This window comes from Rattus rattus, chromosome 8 (genome assembly GCF_011064425.1).
Source record: "Rattus rattus isolate New Zealand chromosome 8, Rrattus_CSIRO_v1, whole genome shotgun sequence".
NCBI lineage: Eukaryota > Metazoa > Chordata > Mammalia > Rodentia > Muridae > Rattus > Rattus rattus.
Window position 1 is genome coordinate 90,654,633 of NC_046161.1, and position 18,534 is coordinate 90,673,166.

The 18,534-nt window shown below is 49.5% G+C and overlaps 1 protein-coding gene across 1 annotated transcript in view; it reads right to left on the reverse strand.

The window, feature by feature from the left end:
* Window positions 1-2,297: 2,297 nt before the first annotated feature.
* Esyt3 (extended synaptotagmin 3) overlaps window positions 2,298-18,534 on the reverse strand; it is a 44,964-nt gene continuing 28,727 nt past the window's right edge. Inside the window, exons 8-23 of the mRNA XM_032910183.1 lie at window positions 16,820-16,940; window positions 13,116-13,286; window positions 12,368-12,450; window positions 11,123-11,171; window positions 10,608-10,697; window positions 10,058-10,120; window positions 9,917-9,979; window positions 9,370-9,438; window positions 8,984-9,070; window positions 8,176-8,325; window positions 6,772-7,271; window positions 6,072-6,170; window positions 5,439-5,570; window positions 4,017-4,122; window positions 2,904-2,953; window positions 2,298-2,643 (exon numbers count right to left, since the gene is read on the reverse strand). Of these exons, the coding sequence (XP_032766074.1) occupies window positions 2,607-2,643; window positions 2,904-2,953; window positions 4,017-4,122; window positions 5,439-5,570; window positions 6,072-6,170; window positions 6,772-7,271; window positions 8,176-8,325; window positions 8,984-9,070; window positions 9,370-9,438; window positions 9,917-9,979; window positions 10,058-10,120; window positions 10,608-10,697; window positions 11,123-11,171; window positions 12,368-12,450; window positions 13,116-13,286; window positions 16,820-16,940 (1,870 nt within the window). The 3' untranslated portion in view covers window positions 2,298-2,606. The remainder of the gene's footprint in view (window positions 2,644-2,903; window positions 2,954-4,016; window positions 4,123-5,438; window positions 5,571-6,071; window positions 6,171-6,771; window positions 7,272-8,175; window positions 8,326-8,983; window positions 9,071-9,369; window positions 9,439-9,916; window positions 9,980-10,057; window positions 10,121-10,607; window positions 10,698-11,122; window positions 11,172-12,367; window positions 12,451-13,115; window positions 13,287-16,819; window positions 16,941-18,534) is intronic.

Consider the following 18,534-nt stretch of genomic DNA (forward strand, 5'->3'; position numbering starts at 1 on the left):
GTTTAACTAGGTGTAACCACTTGAATGAGAACGTCCCCCATAGGCTTAGATGTTTAAAGGCTTGGTCACCAGTTGGTGGCATGGTTTTAGGAGGTGCAGCCTTGTTACAGGAAGTGCTTTGCTGGGATCCAGATTTGAAAGTTTAAGGCCTCAACCTACTTGTAGTTCGTGGTTTGTGCTTTCAGTGTAAGATGTGAACTCTTAGTTTCCTGTTCCTGCCACCACACCTGCTGCCTGTAGCCATGCTACACCATGCTTATGGAATTCTCTAGAACCACTGGGTAAAGTGAGTCCTTCTGAAAGGTGCTTTGGCCATGATGTTCTGTTATTGCAGAAAGGTAAGTAATATACAGGTTCCTTATGTGTTTTGGGGGAGTGGCAGGTTTTCCCATCTGTCACCATCAGTTCTAGGCTGGCTAATATTTATATAAGTCCTTTCTCTTTGGTGCATTTCCATTTTCATACTTGTCTGTTTAGGGGAAATCATAGTGTCATTAGTGAGGTGGGTGTCAACGGCCATATTTTATTGTGAGACTTCAAGATAGAAAATGTCAAGCTCAGAGGGGTTGTTGGCTCAGTCAGAACAGTATGTGTCTTGCAAATATAAGGACCTGAGTTTGAGCCCCAGAACTCACATTATTATTAAAAACAGATAATGGTGGTGCATCTCGTGTTCCCAACGCAGGGGAAGTTGGAGATTTGGATCCCTAGGATTCACGCTGGCCAGCCAATCTAGCCTACTCGATGAGTTTCTGGCTAGTGAGAGATCCTACCTCAACGAAAAAAGGGCGGGGGTATCCTCTAGTTTCTTTCTCTCTGCACACACAAATAGAAATGAAACACACACAAATAGAAATATTTACAAAATTTGTATTATGCGTCAGGTAGTCTGGTTCAACTGGGATATAAACTAAAACATTATCAAACAAAATATTGTAGTTGCTTAATATGAGGCCTAACAGACAGCGTGTAAACATTAAAAAAAATTAATGTTACAACACTAAGAATTGGCTTTTGGTTTTGGACACAAGGTTTCTCTGTGTAGTCTTGGCTGTCCCAGAACTTACTCTGTAGACCAGGATGGTCTTGAACTCAGAGATCCACCTGCCTACACTGAGCATTGTTAAGATGGAGTATACAGATGAGACCATTCAGTGTGGGCTGGCCACTGGGAAAGACGACACAGTGTGTGGACTGTTCTGTATCCTCGGGATGCTGCTGAATGGACACACATCTGTACAGGAGTACAGCGGCAGCAGAAACCACAGCTCACACTTGATAGGTGAGTTGGGGCTATGAATATTACAGTCTATAATAAATAACACATACCCTACAGTAAGTCAGAGTGAACACTATAGTTGTGCTGTTGAGGCAGGCCACCTCGGCCTCCAAGTGCTGGGATTACCGGTGTGGGCCACCATGCCCAGTAGAACATTGCCAATTTTTGTTGTTTTGTTTTTGAGAGTCAGTCATACTTTGTAGCCTTGGCTGGCCTGAACCCACAGAGAGCCACTTGCCTGAGCCTCCCAGAGCTGGGACTAAAGACATTTGCCACCATGCCCACTCGGTGGCATTCTTTAGAAGGGCATCAGAGATGGCTAAAGGTCATCTGTTGCACAAGCCCGCCCAGAACCTATGTATCCATAGGTGTTCCACACCTGATGTGTGTCACGACATTTGCACCCCCTGCGCTCACATCCTACACGGAATAATAATAATAAATAAATAAAAAGGAAAAGCACTATAGAAGACAACAGGAACATGACAGGGAGTGTGGTCTGAATGGGTGATCGTCACTCTAGAAACACAGAGAACAAAAGTCTATCTGGTCTTACAAACTGAAATGTGTAAAAGGCACTTGCTTAAATACACAGTGTCCATATTTTCCTCTTAACACGTATATTTGGGAGACCCATCAGTTTCTTACAACAGCAGGACTAAGTCTCAAACTTGCCTAACATAAATACAAAAAGGCCCCACCATTCCTCCTAGGAAGTGACTGTGCTGTAGCCTCCTGAACCCAGGGTTCAGACACGAACCTTGTTTTGGGGCTGGGCTCAAATTTTCCTACGGAAATAATGCCGCATACCAGAGGTTTGTGCCTCGGCTTTCCCAGAGCATTTACTTAAGGATATCACTCTTAGCACTGTTGTCCCTAGGAACATACACCACAGCTCCAAATCAGAACCAGGGGCCAAGGCAGGCTTACAGCATCGTGGGGGGCTTTGGCAGTGGTAGCTCTGGGTTTTGACTTTGGATGCTTTTTAGTTCACAAAAGAGTGCCCTCCTGTGGTTGGTACCTGCCCTAAACAGGCTTCCTCTGCCACAACCCTGTGTTGGAGACAGGCACAGGTTACTTACCAACGTTGAGAAGTCATTACTGAGGTTTTGGTGCCTCCTTAGCTACAAATGCCACCGTTTCTTTGCGGATTTGAATTCATCCAAATTAACAGGAATAGTTCCTGCTTTTACACGACCTTCTTCTACTACCCATGTAGTATCATGTAGTTAAGAGTTCATACAATATATACTTCCATCAAATGTTCTGATTTAAATGATAAAAATACACAGATTCACTTTCTAACACAGGACATAAGAGGTCATTGTCAGCTTCTGGGCTGTCCGTCTGGAGTCAGTTCATACCTGTAAGAATGGGTTTGGAGTGTGTTAGTAGTGAGAACTGGGGCTGCAACAAGACAAGCATCAGGCCTCTGTGGAGACAGCAGAAGCCAGGGACAATGCTACAGTTAGAGTGGGCTGCAGGCGGACCTGCAGTCTGTAACACCTAAGGAAAAGCATCTGAGTAATACTGAAGGCAAAGAACTCTGGGGGCCAGGGCAGCCGTCTGAGACGGCGTCTTACATGTTAACAGTGATAAGGGAAGAAGGAGAAGGCACACTTACCACTGTGAAAAGCCCTTAATCAGATCCTGTTTTGATAAGTCAATCAGCACCTGAACAATGACAAACAGTTAGTGCTTTCCACAGCTATGTTCTGGGGCGAAGTTGGCTGAGCGTGAAGCTTTCAGTTTCTAGCAGGGTAATATTTTTAATTATTCTTTGAGAATTTTAGTCATTCATACAAATAAATATAATTGTATCTACACTTGCCTTTTCCCTCCCCCTGCTTCCACTAGAGCACTGCAGTGTTCGCATTCCACCTTCGCGTCTCTATTGTTAATTACTAACTGGATTCAGTGGGTTTTGTTCGTGTGTGCACAGCGTGGCAGCCTACCAACGGCCCTGCTCCAGGAGAATGACCCCTCCCCCAGCAGTTGGTCACTGCCAGTAGCTCCTCAGCTAGGGGTGGGGTCTTTCCCGTCCCTTCCTAGGGAGAAGCCTCTCCAGACAGAGTGTAGACACTGGCCTCAGAGTTTTAGAAAGAACTGTTCCATATCCAGCACTTCAGCACTTGGGAGGCAGTGGCCGGTGGAACTCTAAGTTTGAGGCCAGCCTGGTCTACATACTGAGTTCTAGGCCAGCCAGAGCTACCTAGTGAGACCCTGTCTCAAAAACAACGTAAAAGCCGTTCCTGTTTGGAACATGAATTTAAGATATTCAAAGACTACCTTCAAGAAGTACAGATATTTTAACGTTGACGTTTTCTGTCATTTTCATAGAAGTAGGCATTGCAGAGATGAGCACAGACAGTCGCTGTTGAAAACAGAAGTGCAGTTCTGAACTGCCATGCAGGAGTCCTCCTGGTACACTCCTGGGATTACATCTCCTCTTAACAGAAACCTTGACCTAATGCAATCCAAGTTTTATTTAATGACCTATTTATAAAAAACAATAGGTAATACCTATGTGTGAGTAGATGTAACAAACTTAGAGAATATTGATTTGGATATTCGCAAGGTTGTTAAAATAATGTCTGTACTAAGTTATATTTCTCCCTCAGGTCTGAAGAATATGAAAACAAAACACCCCTCAAGGAGGCTGCCCTCCTTAGGGTCGGTTCTAGTAAGAGCCAGAATGAACCAGCAGTGTTAGGAATAGGGAAACGCGGCTACTCACTTTCCCCAGCTCCTTCCTTCTGTGTGAGCCGAGAGGTCTACTGTTTTTCACTGCAACATCCAGTGACCTCTTCTGTACTTCTCCCATGGGAACAAAAAACTCAAACCTTTAAAAGTCAAACATTAAAATGAGGTTGGTGTGCAGTAACCTCTGTTGAAGTCATATCTCGTTTTCTTCCACTTTCCACCAAGACAAGAGCTGTCAACTTAAAAGCAACAGAATCGGCTCGGGCCCCCAGGCTTTCCGTGCATCTTCATCCCAGGTGAGCTGTCTCCAGATGCAGGCAGTGTCAAGAGACTGCCTGAGAGGCCCTCTCAGAGGGCTGCTGTTCAGTGTGTCACATTGTGTCCCCACTCCACGGACAGTGCTGCTCCCCTCATCTGCACCGCTCAGAGGAACACCTCACCCCAATCTGGTCTACCATGGAAACCCGGATGCTCATGGACTATGCTTACTGGAGCTGCACAAAAAATAGTTGACTGTGTCCTAGCCTTGTCATGGTTCCCCAGGGGAACCTGTAACCAACCTCACTGGTAGGTTTCTCTTTATGCTGAGGTCTGTTCATCTGCCTTCAGATAACTCTGGCTTTCATCTTGTTAAACTCTCTCATGTTCTGCTGTAACCATTTTGGCATCTTTGTATAACTGGCAGAGTTCTCCTTCAAGGTGGTACCCACTCTGTGGCTAGAGGATGGTGTGCCTGGCATGCTGTTCAGTGAATTGTTGGACTACTTTGTTGATGAGGATAGACATAGACCAAAGAGGACTCAGTTTCAGCCTTTTGGAATAGTTATGATTGATTAAAACAAGAGGAAAAGAGTCCTGTGTCCAACCTGGCTGGAAATGTCTTCTCTTAGGGCTGCAAAGCAGAGGCGGACACAACAGCTCAGTGGCCAAGAGCACTGGCTGCTCTTGCAGAGGCTTGGAGCTCAGTTCCCAGCACCCACCTCAGGTGGCTCAAGGCCATCTGTAATTGCAGCTCGGGAGGGTCCAACACCCTCTTCTGGACTTTGAAGGCACTGCTTACATGTGGAATATACACATAACAATTTTTTTAAAAGACAACTGAATTTCTTAAAAGCAATACATGTGCTTACAACCTGCCTATCAGTTTTGTCCTCAAAGACGTGGATAATAGAAGAGATGTGTTTCATCTGCCAACTTGGTTATGTTATGGGAGGGAAGACAGGCGGGAGAACTGAGAGAGAGAATGTACCATCCACCGTGGACAGCAAGTGTGAGCACTTGATCACATTCTGGGGTAAATTGCCCTAGCGGCCCTTTTTCCCACTGAAAAGTATATGGGGCTTCATGAAGGCACCTAGCCTGGTGTCCTCCCCTCCCCCATATCTGGCAAGCTACAACACATCACCTTGGTCCTCAGTGCAAATGGCTGAGGTTTGCTAAGTGCTGCCCTACTCACGTCTCATCGAATAGGGGTTCCAGGGTCTTCTGCTTTACCGAGGTCTTCTTCCGACTTGCCCATCTCCTCTCTGGCAACAGGTAGATGCGGACATAGGGATCAGCGCCACTGCTGGTGCAGGGTGTCAAGTTTCTGATGTGCAGAGGAAACAGAGTTCCTGGTTCTTACACATGGAAAGTACTCATTTGGGAGGAGGCTGTACCAGCCACTGGGGAGTAGATGGGCCGGAGGATTAAAATTCTCTGTACTCTGCACAAATGCAAGGCAAACGCCTGCACAATTAAAGGACAGGATACCAGCTGTGGTTTTGAACACACATGTTGTGCTGTCTAGGATGTAACCAAGTACTTTGTACCTAAGAAAGTTGGTAGTTCCTGCTTAGGAAGACCTACTTGGCATTGGCCACCCCAAGACAGTAGAGTTCAGAGGTGTCTGAGAAAAGCCCTGTTGACCCCACCAGTACTCACAGAGAAGGGCCACTCAACATACCCCTTGGAGGAATTTTGCCACCCATGCCCTATGGGTCCTCAAATGTCACTTAGGAGGACATGCTCTTGCCATCACCCTAAGCACTCCTTCTATATGGTCACCTGACCCTTCCAAGGGACCTCCCTGGCTGCAGAGCCTCTTTACCTGCAGCCATTGACTAGCACCCTGAGACAGTGTCGAAGACACACGTAGCGCACCGTGAGCTGAATCTCGCCCAGCCGTCGCAGCCTGCAGTCCCCAGATCTGTTCAAAGAAAGGGTCCTGTCACTGTCAGAACTGTCCCTCTCCCCTTCATCCAAAGTCATAGAAGAATGTCCTATGTGAGGAACACAGACTCATTGGAGTCAGTAATTCTCTTCGGGGTTCTGCCCAGCATTCAGTGTAATTATCTTAATTCTCAGAAGAAAGCATGGCCGACCCTGGAGGGAACTGCTGGCCCCTTACGTTGTGGTTGCTTATGGGAATTGGGGTTGTATAATGGTCTCTTCTGTCGTGCAGGGTTTAAGTTCAAGTTAGATCAGATAACATGCTAAGTCCATAGGAACCACTGAATACATGGCAGGCCCTTATCATGTAAGTTCATATTCTAAACTTTTCATGTTAGCCCACTATACTTAGAATCCAGGAAGCGCTTCTATGGAAGGGACCCTAACACTGAAGTCTATGTAGCCAGAGCCATAAGCCCACAGTAGACCTCTCCCCCTCACCCTGTGCTCTTCTATTAGTCCAAGCTGCCTCTTGTAAACACATTTCTGTGAGAAACTTGAACGTGAGCAGGTCTGTACTTTCCTATCTACTTTTCATGCAAGTTATTTTAGACAAGATCGAGCGGAGAGATGCATACTCAGTGTTGAAGCTGACATCTGTCAGGTCAAAGCAGGAAGAGGCCAGGGAGTTGAGTGAGGACATGCTGGGAGCCACCCTCGTGAGTGGCCATGCGAATGGAAAGGCAGGGCGGCTCATGGGTCTGGGTGACTTGATAGGCCCTGGCGAGTGCAGGCCTGGGACAGTCAGGAAGGTAGTAGCTGGGTTCTTCTTCCTTCCCAGGGACTCACAGAGCCCTGTGGCACCGTCCTTGCCTTTGGGCTCCAGGCCTGTCTCCTGGGGCTCAGGCTTAGGTTCCGGGGCTTTGGTGGCCACACTGATGTTATCAGTGCTCTTGGAGGCTCCCTTGATGTAAGAGGCAGGGTTCAAGATGCTTGTCACATCTGTAAGGTCTTCTTTCAGGGTTGGGGCTTTACAACCCTGGTTGGTGTCCACCTTCTTGACGAACAGAGGACCTTTTTTAAGAGCATCGGGTCCGGTGTATGGGCTTCCTAGCTCTCGTTCCTCCACATGTAAGAACTGGAGGCAGACGACAAGGTTGTTTATAGGGAAAGGTCTCCCCACCACCACACACACACCATTATAGCCTGTTGTCAAGAGTTCCCAGTTCATATTCAGACTTACTATGGGTTTAAAAAACCCCCACTAAAATTAACATAACAATGCTTTTAGGTCTCTAATGTTGTGTGGTACTCTTGCTGGAACAAAAGCTGAACTTCTCCAGCAGAGCAGCCTTGACCTAAGTCACCAAGTAGACTAAACACTTTCCTGACAGCCACAGGATAGTCACCCTGAAAACACAAGAAATTAGTAAATAGCAAAATTTACTCCCAAACCAAGATCCTCAAAATCTACAGATTACAATGTCAACGTTTCAAACGGCTAAAGATGGGGTGGGAAGGTAGGCATGAGAAAGACCAGGTGGGCTTGGAAGGGGTGAAATGAAGATGAAAAGAAAATCACGGTTGGAATAAGAACCACACTAACAAACAGGAAGGCACACATTGCGATTAGGATGATGGCTCTGAGGAATTAGCCCGGAAGGGAAGGGAAGGCCTGAGCGTGGAGACCAGTGTGGTGGCATAGACCGAGGACAGAGAAAGGCATGCATGGAAGTTCCAGGAGGAAGGGTGAAGGGAATGGGAGAGGCAGTGTTTGACGCAACAAGAATAGACACATTCCTGTGGAACCGAAACTCAGCAAAGTTGATAATCCCCTTGAGATCATTTAAGTCTGTACCTAACCCGCTCTCCTACTGTGTACTTAGCCTGCTACGTTCTCGTTCCTTAAGGCCATCTGTGATGCAGTGACCCAGTGAGTAGATGACAACATAGCCCTCTCTCCTGGCTTTTACAGTCAACAGATGCTCAGGGCTGGGACCTGTTCTACCCCACCCTTACCCACCAAGACAGGAGATATTTACCCGGAGCACCAGCCTCATGGAGAGGAGGCTGTCCAGGCCTGAGTGATCCAGCTGGAAGCACTGTTCAAGGGTGAGGTCAGCGCAGGGGAGGATCTGGCACAGGGGAAACTCCAGCACCCCCAGAGCACACTCCAGCTCATCATCCAGCACCTGGGCATGGGCCAGTCGCAAAATTAGGGGAGCCAAGTCCACCTTGCTACCACTGTTAGCTGGTCCTGGTGCGTCTGGGCTTACTCTAGTAAGTATGGACTATGGATCAGTTAGCATCTGGCAGGAGTGGAAACAGGCCAGACCTTGTACCTGCTGAGAATCTGGGCAAGAGTGATCAGAGTGGAGGTGATGACGGTGTGCATGAGGCTAGTCTGGCCTCAGGACCAGTGGGGCTTTTGTGCTGTTGTACGACAGAACGTTTAGGCTTAGTTAAAGGCTCCACAAAGATCTCACCCAGCTCCACCACTTGTTGCCATGAGCTCTTGGGCAGATCATTGCTTTAGCCTGTATTCTCGTGTGAAAAGGTAATTCTGCAGAACTTTTGTAAGTATTAGACTCTAGCACAGGACCCTGGTACTGTGAGACTGTAAAGATCATTTGTACTGAAGGAACTAAGAGAGCGAACCGTTTGGCTTCCCACAGTCTCCAGTGTGGTGATCTTGGGCACCAACCTCAAGGGCCTGAGAGCTAGTAAGGCCTCATACCCTCCCACACACTATGGGGCCGACTGCGGGAACTGCCCAAGGTACACAGACAACTCTCCTGCCCTTGGCCTAGAAACCTCCCAACCGTCCGCAGAGCCCAGCTTCAAACAAACCTTGATGCAGAGCTGCTCAGCCGCCACGCTGTGCACAAAGAAGGAGAACACCTGGCTCCACACGGGGTCCTTGCTGTGGGGACAGGTCTGAGAACAGAAAGGGCGAGATCCTCTGAGGGCCAGGCGGACACGCGCCGCTCCTCGTGGTCACAGCTGCCTAGGAACTCGGGGACAGTCAGTGTAGCAGAAGGGCATGGCTTCACACCATGCTCCAAGGTAAACCCTAATTCTGCTGGCCTGTCCTTGGTGGAGTCACTTGTCACATAGGGAAGGGATTCAAAGGCCTTTTGAGCATTCAGCACGAGAAATCACCCTTTCTCCTGTCTCTCCTTAAAAGGGGTAGGAGCTCCATTTCCTCACTCAGGCCTGCATAGTGCCTGCCTTACCTTACTGGTAAAGGTCTTCTTGCCCACAGATAGCTTGACATATGAGGAAGGGTCTCTGCTGGCCTTATTCTGTAGGGGGAGCCACAGTGTCTCAGGGATGGGCCCAAGACAGCCTATCCCTCTCCATCCGCCCTCCCCCGAGGTATGTCGTCAGGTTATAGGGTAGCCAATGTCTCCTGTTGGGGAGTAGGCTTCCTGGCATGGAGGGCTGCACTAGGGCATGGGTCCTGTGTGAGACCACCCTGGCTAGGGACCCAGGCTGCAGAGCAGAGGCCAGAACTGGAACAAGCATGCCCAGCTCCACCTACCACTCTGCCCAGGCCCAGGCCCTCCACCCTCTGCGTCCTTTTCTGTAACAGCAACCACTCTTGACAACAAGAAAACCCGGAATACATTACTATGGGGCTCCGGGGTAATGACGACTGAGAATAAAGTGCCAAGCCTAGGACCTTGCCCCGTAGACCCGGTGAGCCGAGGCTACGTGACAGGCAGGCCAGGCTATAGTCACTTCAGGGGAAGAGTCAGGTCCTCGGCTGTGTTCACTTACTTTGACAAACCTGGAGAGTTTTTTGGCTCGATATTCACCGTTCAGATAGTCAAAAGGGTTTCTCTGCAGCACAAGAATGGGGTTAAAGCACACGCACAGTTGACACTGCTGAGCTTAAGGCCCATGTCCACCACGACTCACCGGCAGGTTGCAGGCATTTTCTAAGAAGACCACGAGGATGGCAGTGGAGAGGCCACTATCTTTCTGCAAACAGACACAGCCCTCACTGAATACTCCCAGAATGAGGAGACAGGCAGGCTTTGGAGAAGTCTACTCAGGGCAGAAGGCATCTGCCCATCCTCATGCTAACATAACAACCTAGCTTTATGCTGGCCGAGAACAAACACATCTGCAGCAGGATAGCTTCGAGTTAGACAAAAGTAGATGTCCCTGTGAAATCGGGGGACGGGCCCTGACACAGAGCTCCAAGGACCCCGTCTTTGCTGAGAGATGAGGAGCTGCCTTGGTGGAGAGAAGAGCGGAGTGACATGTTCTCTGGGAGACAGCAACAAATGGGGGTCCCTTCCTTCCTCACCTCTCTGCACACAATAGGGAGAAGTGTTGGGGGCTATCTCCTTTCCTGTCTCTGTTTGAACCATGAGGCAAAGTGGACTCTCTCCCTTCCCCTCCTCTACCTGAGTCTCCTCCTCTGACAGTCCTGTCTGCTAGGGAGCCCCTGACACCCGCTCACCTCCATCGGCGCTTCTGGGTCAGTGAGCAGTGAGAGCCACTCCAGCCTCAGGTGCAGCCTCCCACTGGTCGTGTCATTCAGGACAAACCACTGTGGTCGGGAGAAGGAAAGGCAAGTTCAAGGATGGAGATGGGCTGCAGACAATTTGGGGGCTATAGTTTCGAGACTCAGGGGTTGGGGAAGATTAGCCAACCCAGAGAGCCCAGCACAGACTCAGAGGGACTAGAAGCTGTGGGGAGAAACACCCTACACTTTGGGATTGTGAACCCATCCCCAGCCTCCCTTCCCTATGATGTGACTCCCTCGCTGAGTTCCCTTATCCTACAGGTATTTCCCAGGGAAACCTCTAACTCCAGCCAGAGGGGGCTCCCCGGAGCCATCTGGACCTCACCCAGCTCTCATCCCTGGGAATGGACATGTGTGCAGCCCAGGGCCAGATGGCTGAAGTGACATGCTAGAGCTGTACACTGACAGGGTGTCCCCGGAAACCCCGGGGCTGGGTGTGCCGTCCCTACCTCATCCACCACTCTGTTCTTCATGACATCTCCAAGGCTGATCTGCAGGCTGGAAGACCAAGAGTGAGGACAGCCCTGTCCAGAGCAGGCCCCAGGGCCACCGTGGCCCCTGTTCTCAGGTGAATGAATGTGGCCACTGGGGCAGTGCTCCCTTTCACCCCCGGTAAACAGTGGGAGACCAACTGTAGCTGGAGAAGAGGAAGGGCTAACTAACCTCCAGGGTTGCTCCACTGGGCTTATGCTGTAGGGAGGTAGTGGCTCCTGGTCCCAGTAGGGACAAGCAGAGGTCTGAGTACATCTCCTCCAGGGTTTCAACAATACTGCGGCTGGCGTTTTGAGTGGGGTAATTCTCCTTTGTGCAAAACTGTTCATGCATTACAGGAGATGGCCCTCCTGGCTGGACTCATGCCCTTCTAAATGCCAGAGGCGCTTTAATGCCCCTCTGACTTGCAAACTGGTTCCAGTGCACTCTCAGTGGCAATAAGTGGTACCAGTGTCGTGTAGGTGGCAATAGCAGATGACGAATGTGTGAGAACGCCAGGAAGTCCCATATCACAATGTTCCCTAGCCTGTCACAAGCCAAACCCAACCTGCAGGTCCTGTCAGTCAGAGGGAGATTACAGTTCCTGTGTGACTCAGAAGTGTGCACGCATCCAGCATGTACCTGAACTCAGCCCTGGAAGGCAAGTACCACAAGCCGTACTTTCCACCCACAACGCTACAAAGTGCAGTCTCTGTGAATACGAAGACCCTAGAAGGAGCGGCAGCACCCCGGGGCGGCTGTGGCTCCATTTTCTTGGTCATAACTCCATACTCAGGGAAAGAAGCTGCATACTACAGGGGCATAAGATTTGAGTCCCTTCTGCTCCTGCCTCCTGCTCCAAGGGATAAACATCTATGTCACCCCCTCTTGCCCTTGGTCCTCTTCTGGGAGGCTGGATCCAGCTACACTGTGCCCTTCCCTACTTGGTAGAAAACCACAATAGTCAAAGTCTCTACACAAACTCTACACCGAACTTCGTACAGAAAGGCAAATCTCTGCCAGGGAAATGTCTAGGGAGGTTTGTAAAGGACTGTAGAATGCTGTGGCAGACTGTCTGGTACAGCCACTCTTGTCACAGTGGCAGTTGTCACGGGGTTGCAGGTCATTAAGCAGTGAGAGCCTGTCCTTTCTAAATGCCCCAAGTCCCAATCTTGTACTCTAAGCACGGAAGCGGCTCCAAAGCCCAGACTCCCACTCCTCACCTGCCCAGGAAGTCATCCCTGTCAGCATCCTCGTCATACAGGTCCACCTCCAGGTCCTGCCCAGGCACCTCGTACACCATAAACTACAAGGACAGAGAAGCATCTTGCCCTGCGGGTCTTGACTGATGAGTCAGATGCTACAACCCACAGACTGCCAAAGCCCAGCTTGGGGCCTCCCTGGAGGGAAGCACAGGGGACCAGAGACAACACAAGCACTCCATGGCATGGTGCCCAGAGGACAGTGGATGCCATCTGCTTTGCCTTGTGCTGTCACCTTCTCCTCACAGGGGCTGTGGGACATGAAGAAACTAAGCTGCCCTTTCTCTGCCTTCTGTCATTGCCTGGGACCGGATGTAACAGAGCACATAGATGGAGTTATGAGGAAAGGGACAGCTAGGTGGTGACCCTGAATCATGTGACTGCCAGGCTGTGAGTCCCACCGATCTAGTACCAGAGAAGGCTGAGGGCTTGGACATAACTGCCTATGCAGTGTTCTTTTCCTTTTATTTGAAAGCATCCAACAGCTGGTTCTGCAGAAGAAAGGGCACTGAAAATGGGGGTCAGAATAGCTTACTAGAGAGCCTGCTAGACAGGGAGCAAAAGTTACACAAACCTACCTGCCCATTAACAAGACTTTCACCCTAACCTTGGCTTCTATGAGGGGCCATGAGAGCCACTGTGCCCAGCACAGCCCAGAGTGAAGCCTGCAGACACCAGGACTTCTGAGGGAGGTTGAAGAGGACCTTACCTCGAATACTTCATCCCAGACGGGGTTCAGGTTCTTGTATATGGTTCTGCTCCGGCACTGCTGCAAGCCAATGCTCACCTTGGCGTAGGGGTCTGACTTGCCTCCGAGCCCTAGGAAGTTGTCCTTCTGGGCCAGCTTCTTGGCTTCCAGCAAATGGACTCTGATCACACCCTGAGAAACATCCAAGCCCCAGTTCACAAGTGTGGTCTTGGCCTACCATCCTTAAGTCCAGGATACCAGGGCCCAAACCACCAGAGAACACTGCTGCCCTCTTCCACAGTCTGGACAGAGATGGCAACCAGAGATAATAGTGACCCCGCCAAGGTCACACAGCTCCTGATGGCAGGGCCCAGTGCCGGATCCAAGGCTCTGGCCTTCCCACACATACTTCTCCAGACCTGGTCTGAACAGCTGGTTCATCTGAGGTTGTTTCTGTTCGCCCCTCTCCAGCTCTGCTGTAAAACTTGTACATGAACTGAATGCTAGGGCCTCTCTGGGCAGCCTGCTGTGGCCCTGCCTACACTGGTGGTCCCTGTATGCATAAGGGCCTCCTTGAGGATCACTCACCGCAGGGAGGACCCTTTCCTCACACTCCCACTGTTTAAAAGAAATGCAAAACTGAGCTTGGAAATTCACAGTTCATGGGTCTTAGCGTATGACTCTTTCCTGGGACAATACTTTTTAAGATAGCAGTAAATATGCACACAGTTTCTTTGATCTACAAAACAACTTTGAGGACTCGATCTGTGGACACACTGGCAAAAACAGAAAGAGATCTGCAGGCAGGCCACGCACTGCACCATTGTTTGTAGCCACCAAAGTCCAGACACAACCTGACTGTCAACAGAGCTAGTGCTGCAGTGACAGCAATTCCCACAGTGACACACTCTGCAGCCATCAGCAGAAATGTGGAAGGTTCTCTCTGCGCTGTGGCACCGGGGTCTGTGATAAATGCATCAATAAAAGCAAGGGAAATAATACACTAACATCTATCAAGGAAATGGAGACCGTGATAAATGGCACTTAAGGCCTTTTCCACTGTAGAATCTTCCTAACACACATGTACACACACTGAAATAGTGTCATCCTGTAACAGTAAGGTGAACGTGCCCTGCTAGACTCCATAGGGTTACAAAAATCCAAGTGCCAGGATCAGGTTACCTCTGTGGTAACTGTTGGCCCCACAGACGCCCAAACATTATAGGCTACTGTCAGGGCTCTTGGTTACTGACCTGGAAGTCATTTCCTACTGGCTAACTTTCATAGTGCCATGCATGTTATTGGACTGGGGAAAGTAATCAGCCGTACCCAGCTATAAACCCTGAAAGTTACAATAATGAGTGGGCTGGCAACACATGTCCACTGGTGCAGCCATGGCACACATATCATGGTGGCACGCACCACTTTCCGACTGGTTTATGGTCCACTCCTCAAGATGGGAATATCTGGGACTATTATTGCTCTCAAGAATCTATAGTGAGACAGGCCATGGTCCCAGGGGAGAACATTTCACTCTTCTGCTAATATAGTATTAAACGATTCCCAATGACTTATTAGAGTCATACATTAGTGCATCTCTCAGCCCTCATCAGAGAAGCTTCATTTTGCAGCAGACGGTGATTAAGACAGAAAATGAGACTGAATGCTCAGCCCTGAACATCTGTATCACAGCCCCTCCTCCCGAAGCTCGCGGATCACTGTAGAAGAGGGAGTGGAGAGATTATAAGAGTCAGAGGTGCTGGATCACTACCAGGAAACGCTGTTTTCCAGCACAGCAGTGGAACTGAGTAAATGAACTCACAGTAGTTGTGACAGCATTCACAAGACCTAGGAAAGCTCAAGCCAGACAAAATTCCAGGGAGAGGGAAAGTCATCCTCTTTAAGATTATAGCACTGATAAGTCTCCTCCTCTAGCAGGATCAATGGCTCTTCAGCTAGGAGTCGGCCCTCATGGCCTCTAAGTCTGTCTCCCTTCTCCAAAACACATTATGAAATTCTGAAAAAACTAACCAAATTCTAGCAATAAAAAGAAATGAGGACTATAAACAAAGATGCACACACATGACTCTGTGTGTGTGTGTGTGTGTGTGTGTGTGTGTGTGTGTGTCCACATTCACTAACGCTCAAATGCAATGGAAAGAAAACCTTTACTTAGGTGGAAGTGGGGTGAGGGTAGGGCAGGGACTGGATATTGGCCTTTAGAAACACATGGCTACTTTATGTAATAGTAAAGAAAATTAAAATGTAAAACAAATATAGAGAACAGAATGAAATCAATGTAAATATTCATGACCAGTTACCAGAAACACAGAAGCTACTTAAATGTGGCAAATTATCAGTACATTCCCAATGGAATACACTCGGAATAAAATGTTTTTAGGAATTCTTACATGGGTGAGACAACGCTTACATTGTTATAGGACGGCTGTATATGTCATGTGGGTGAGAGCCAACGAGCCACCATGGGAAGACTGGGGACATCATGCCGCCTCCCTAGCCAGTTCTTGTCCCTGAACTTAGTGTGTGCACTACAGTCTGTGTTAGGCTGAGCAGAAGCAGAAGGCCTAAGACTTTTCACATGGCAGACAGTGAGATGGGTGTGTTTTCCTCTTCAGTGGCCCTAACTGCAGGCCCTGAGCCAGTGCTCCTTTTAGAGGGAAATCAGGGCCCCACGAGTGGGCCCCAGGAAGCTGGGGGAAATGGACTCAGAACCCAAAGAATTCCCAGTCCTATTTTAACCAAGAACCTTCCCTATTCTGTAGATCAAAGGTTCTATCCGCCACTCAACAGAGTCAAGGGAGCTTTCCTAGGGAGGAAGGGGAACCACATGTCACAGAGTGTCTACCATAGTTCCAACTGTAAGCTACACTGAGGACAGGAGCAGAGTAAGGGTTCTGATCCTTCCCAGCTGGTGAATTTGGGCAAGTCACACACTGTAGGATGATGTCGTTTTACAGGTGTAGGCAGGTATAAGGTAGAATGAAGCCTGTCATTGGATGAGAAGGAAGGATGGGCGGGAGAAAAGTTTGAGAGAGAGGAGGAGACTGGAACAAGGGAGAGAGAGGCAGCCAGGAGAACATGGAGGTGGATGTTAGAGTCCTCTCTGCACATTTACAGGTTGTTATGAATGTTCTTAAGAAATGGATGTGTACAGGGCTTTGTATGTCTAGGTGGGCAGTTATATCTTATCAATTGGATCAGAGGTTATTGTGTTGTGTGTTCTTCCATGTGGTGATTTAATTGAATTCAAGAGAGTGTGTGATGGCTGGAGACATGTGTGTGTTTGCCATGGTGACAGCCCGCCTTGGGAACCAGATGGGTAGAGAGATTGTCGCCAGGCTCAGAGAGAAGTCATTGGCAGTGTGATATGGGATGGAGCAGAGTGGGTGAGAGGCTTTGCTGACTGAGATGAAGATGTCCACCAGATATCTTGGGGCACTACAGAGCTGGACCTAGTGCGGGGTAAAAGACAGATATATATATATATATATATATATATATATATATATATATATATATATATATATATCTTTACAGCAACAACACACCATCCCAGACTGGGTGGCACCCTGTGAAACTGGTTGCCATGTCATCAAAAAGAGCATGAGGGGTCCCACTAATGAGCACTGTTTAGATCCCAGCCGTGGCCAGAGTCCCTCATCACTGGCCTGATGCTCCGGAGCTCGCCCGCTTGCAGTACTCACACAGGGGAGAGGGACGCGCAGGCTGGCTATATCCAGCCCCTTCTTCACGGGCACAGTCACACGGTTGGGCAGCACCAGGTGAGCGGCAATCAGGTCCTCCAGCAGGCTGTCTGATAACTCACTGAAAGGGACATTGACCAGCGGTGAGTGATGACGTTGCCTCCCCCGTGCCACCTGCCCCTGGACCCGGCCTCAGTGCTGGCACCGAGAATCTATCTCTGCAGATGGCTCCAGGCAACACTGACCTCCTCCTGCCCAGATGCGGGGTGTGGAGCGGATGTACATTCTGACGCCTAGACATACTGACCCCAAGAGCAGCATCCTGTTTGCACCTCCCCCTCCACCCAAAGGCTTTGCTTTGCTCACAGGCGACACAGAGCACCTTAAGAACTGGTCCCAGGACCTGGGTTCAAATCCCCATTCACACTCCCTAGCTGCCCTGCCTCAGATGGATGTCCCCCCTCCCTTGACCTCTGTAACCTGACTCAGGGCTGCTAACGGCTGTGCCTGGAGTAGATGTGAAGGGAGTGGTGGGTACAGCACTGAGAACAGCTCTGAGGCCATAGGGAACATGGCTAAGAGCTGGCCAGGGAAGCTGCCTTCTTCCTTGACCCTGGTGACATCCCCCGCAGTGGGGGTACAGTACCCAGAGCAGGACCAGCACACAGTAGGTGCTCAAAAGGCCCTTTCTGAATAACAGTGCTTAATTACTTAAACGTGACACCTTTATCAACCCCCTGTGCCCAAGTTCAGGGACTGTGATGGAGGAGGAGGTGGGAAGAATTGTGGGGAGGAGGTAAACACCAGCTTCTACACATGGCGTGGCCATCACGCTCATGAACTCAGAGCAGCTACGGTTACCTGCACAGGGCATACGTAAGATCAAACCAGCCAAAATCCCAGCATAATGGGGAGGAGCTCCTCAGGCCTCCCTGGTAGCTGAGAATCTATTGGTAGTGGACAGCTGCCGAGAGAGGGGCTGTTTATGAGGGTGTGGGCACTGGGAGATTCTCACGCTTCCGTGGACGGACCCACACTTATGCACACATAGTCAGCATTGCCTGGACGTTGTCGGGTTATTTAAAATAAAAATAAAAAGAGGACATGAAGTCGGCAGGAAGATGTTTGGGGGGCTGGGGAAAGAGAGAGGGAAGTGTGATGGGTAGATTTCCTTGTATGCATGTATGAAGTCTCCAGAGACTGGGAGAAACACTGCGTGACTGGATTCTCTCCATTAGAACAGAAGAGATATCCCCAGGGAGCATCCCCTAGAGACACAGCTGATAGAATGACGCCGGTCCCCTCTCCTCTGCTTCTTGCAATAAACCTGGTTTCAGAAGGATGCCTGGCCTTGGCCTGAGGAGAGAACTCCTAGTCCTGACCCTTCTCCCTGGCCTCTGCTGAGAAATGCACCTTCTTATCTCTGTGCATGTCAACCATGGTCATGGAACCTACCTGGGCCTCTTAGTACACCAGGGGTAGGGAAGAGTGGCGAGACATGTACAGTCACGGTTTGAGTCTACCATACATACGTGCATGCGGTCTGGGAGCCTCATGCCCGAAAAGCCTGGCCTCTCAGTCTAGAACTAAGAACAGCTCTCAGCACGACTGTTTGCACCTGTCCACAGGTTAGCCCCCACCAACCACATGCTCACACACACAAGCACACATGCACGCTCACACACGTCCCCTGGTGCTTGCCCCTTTTGCCCACT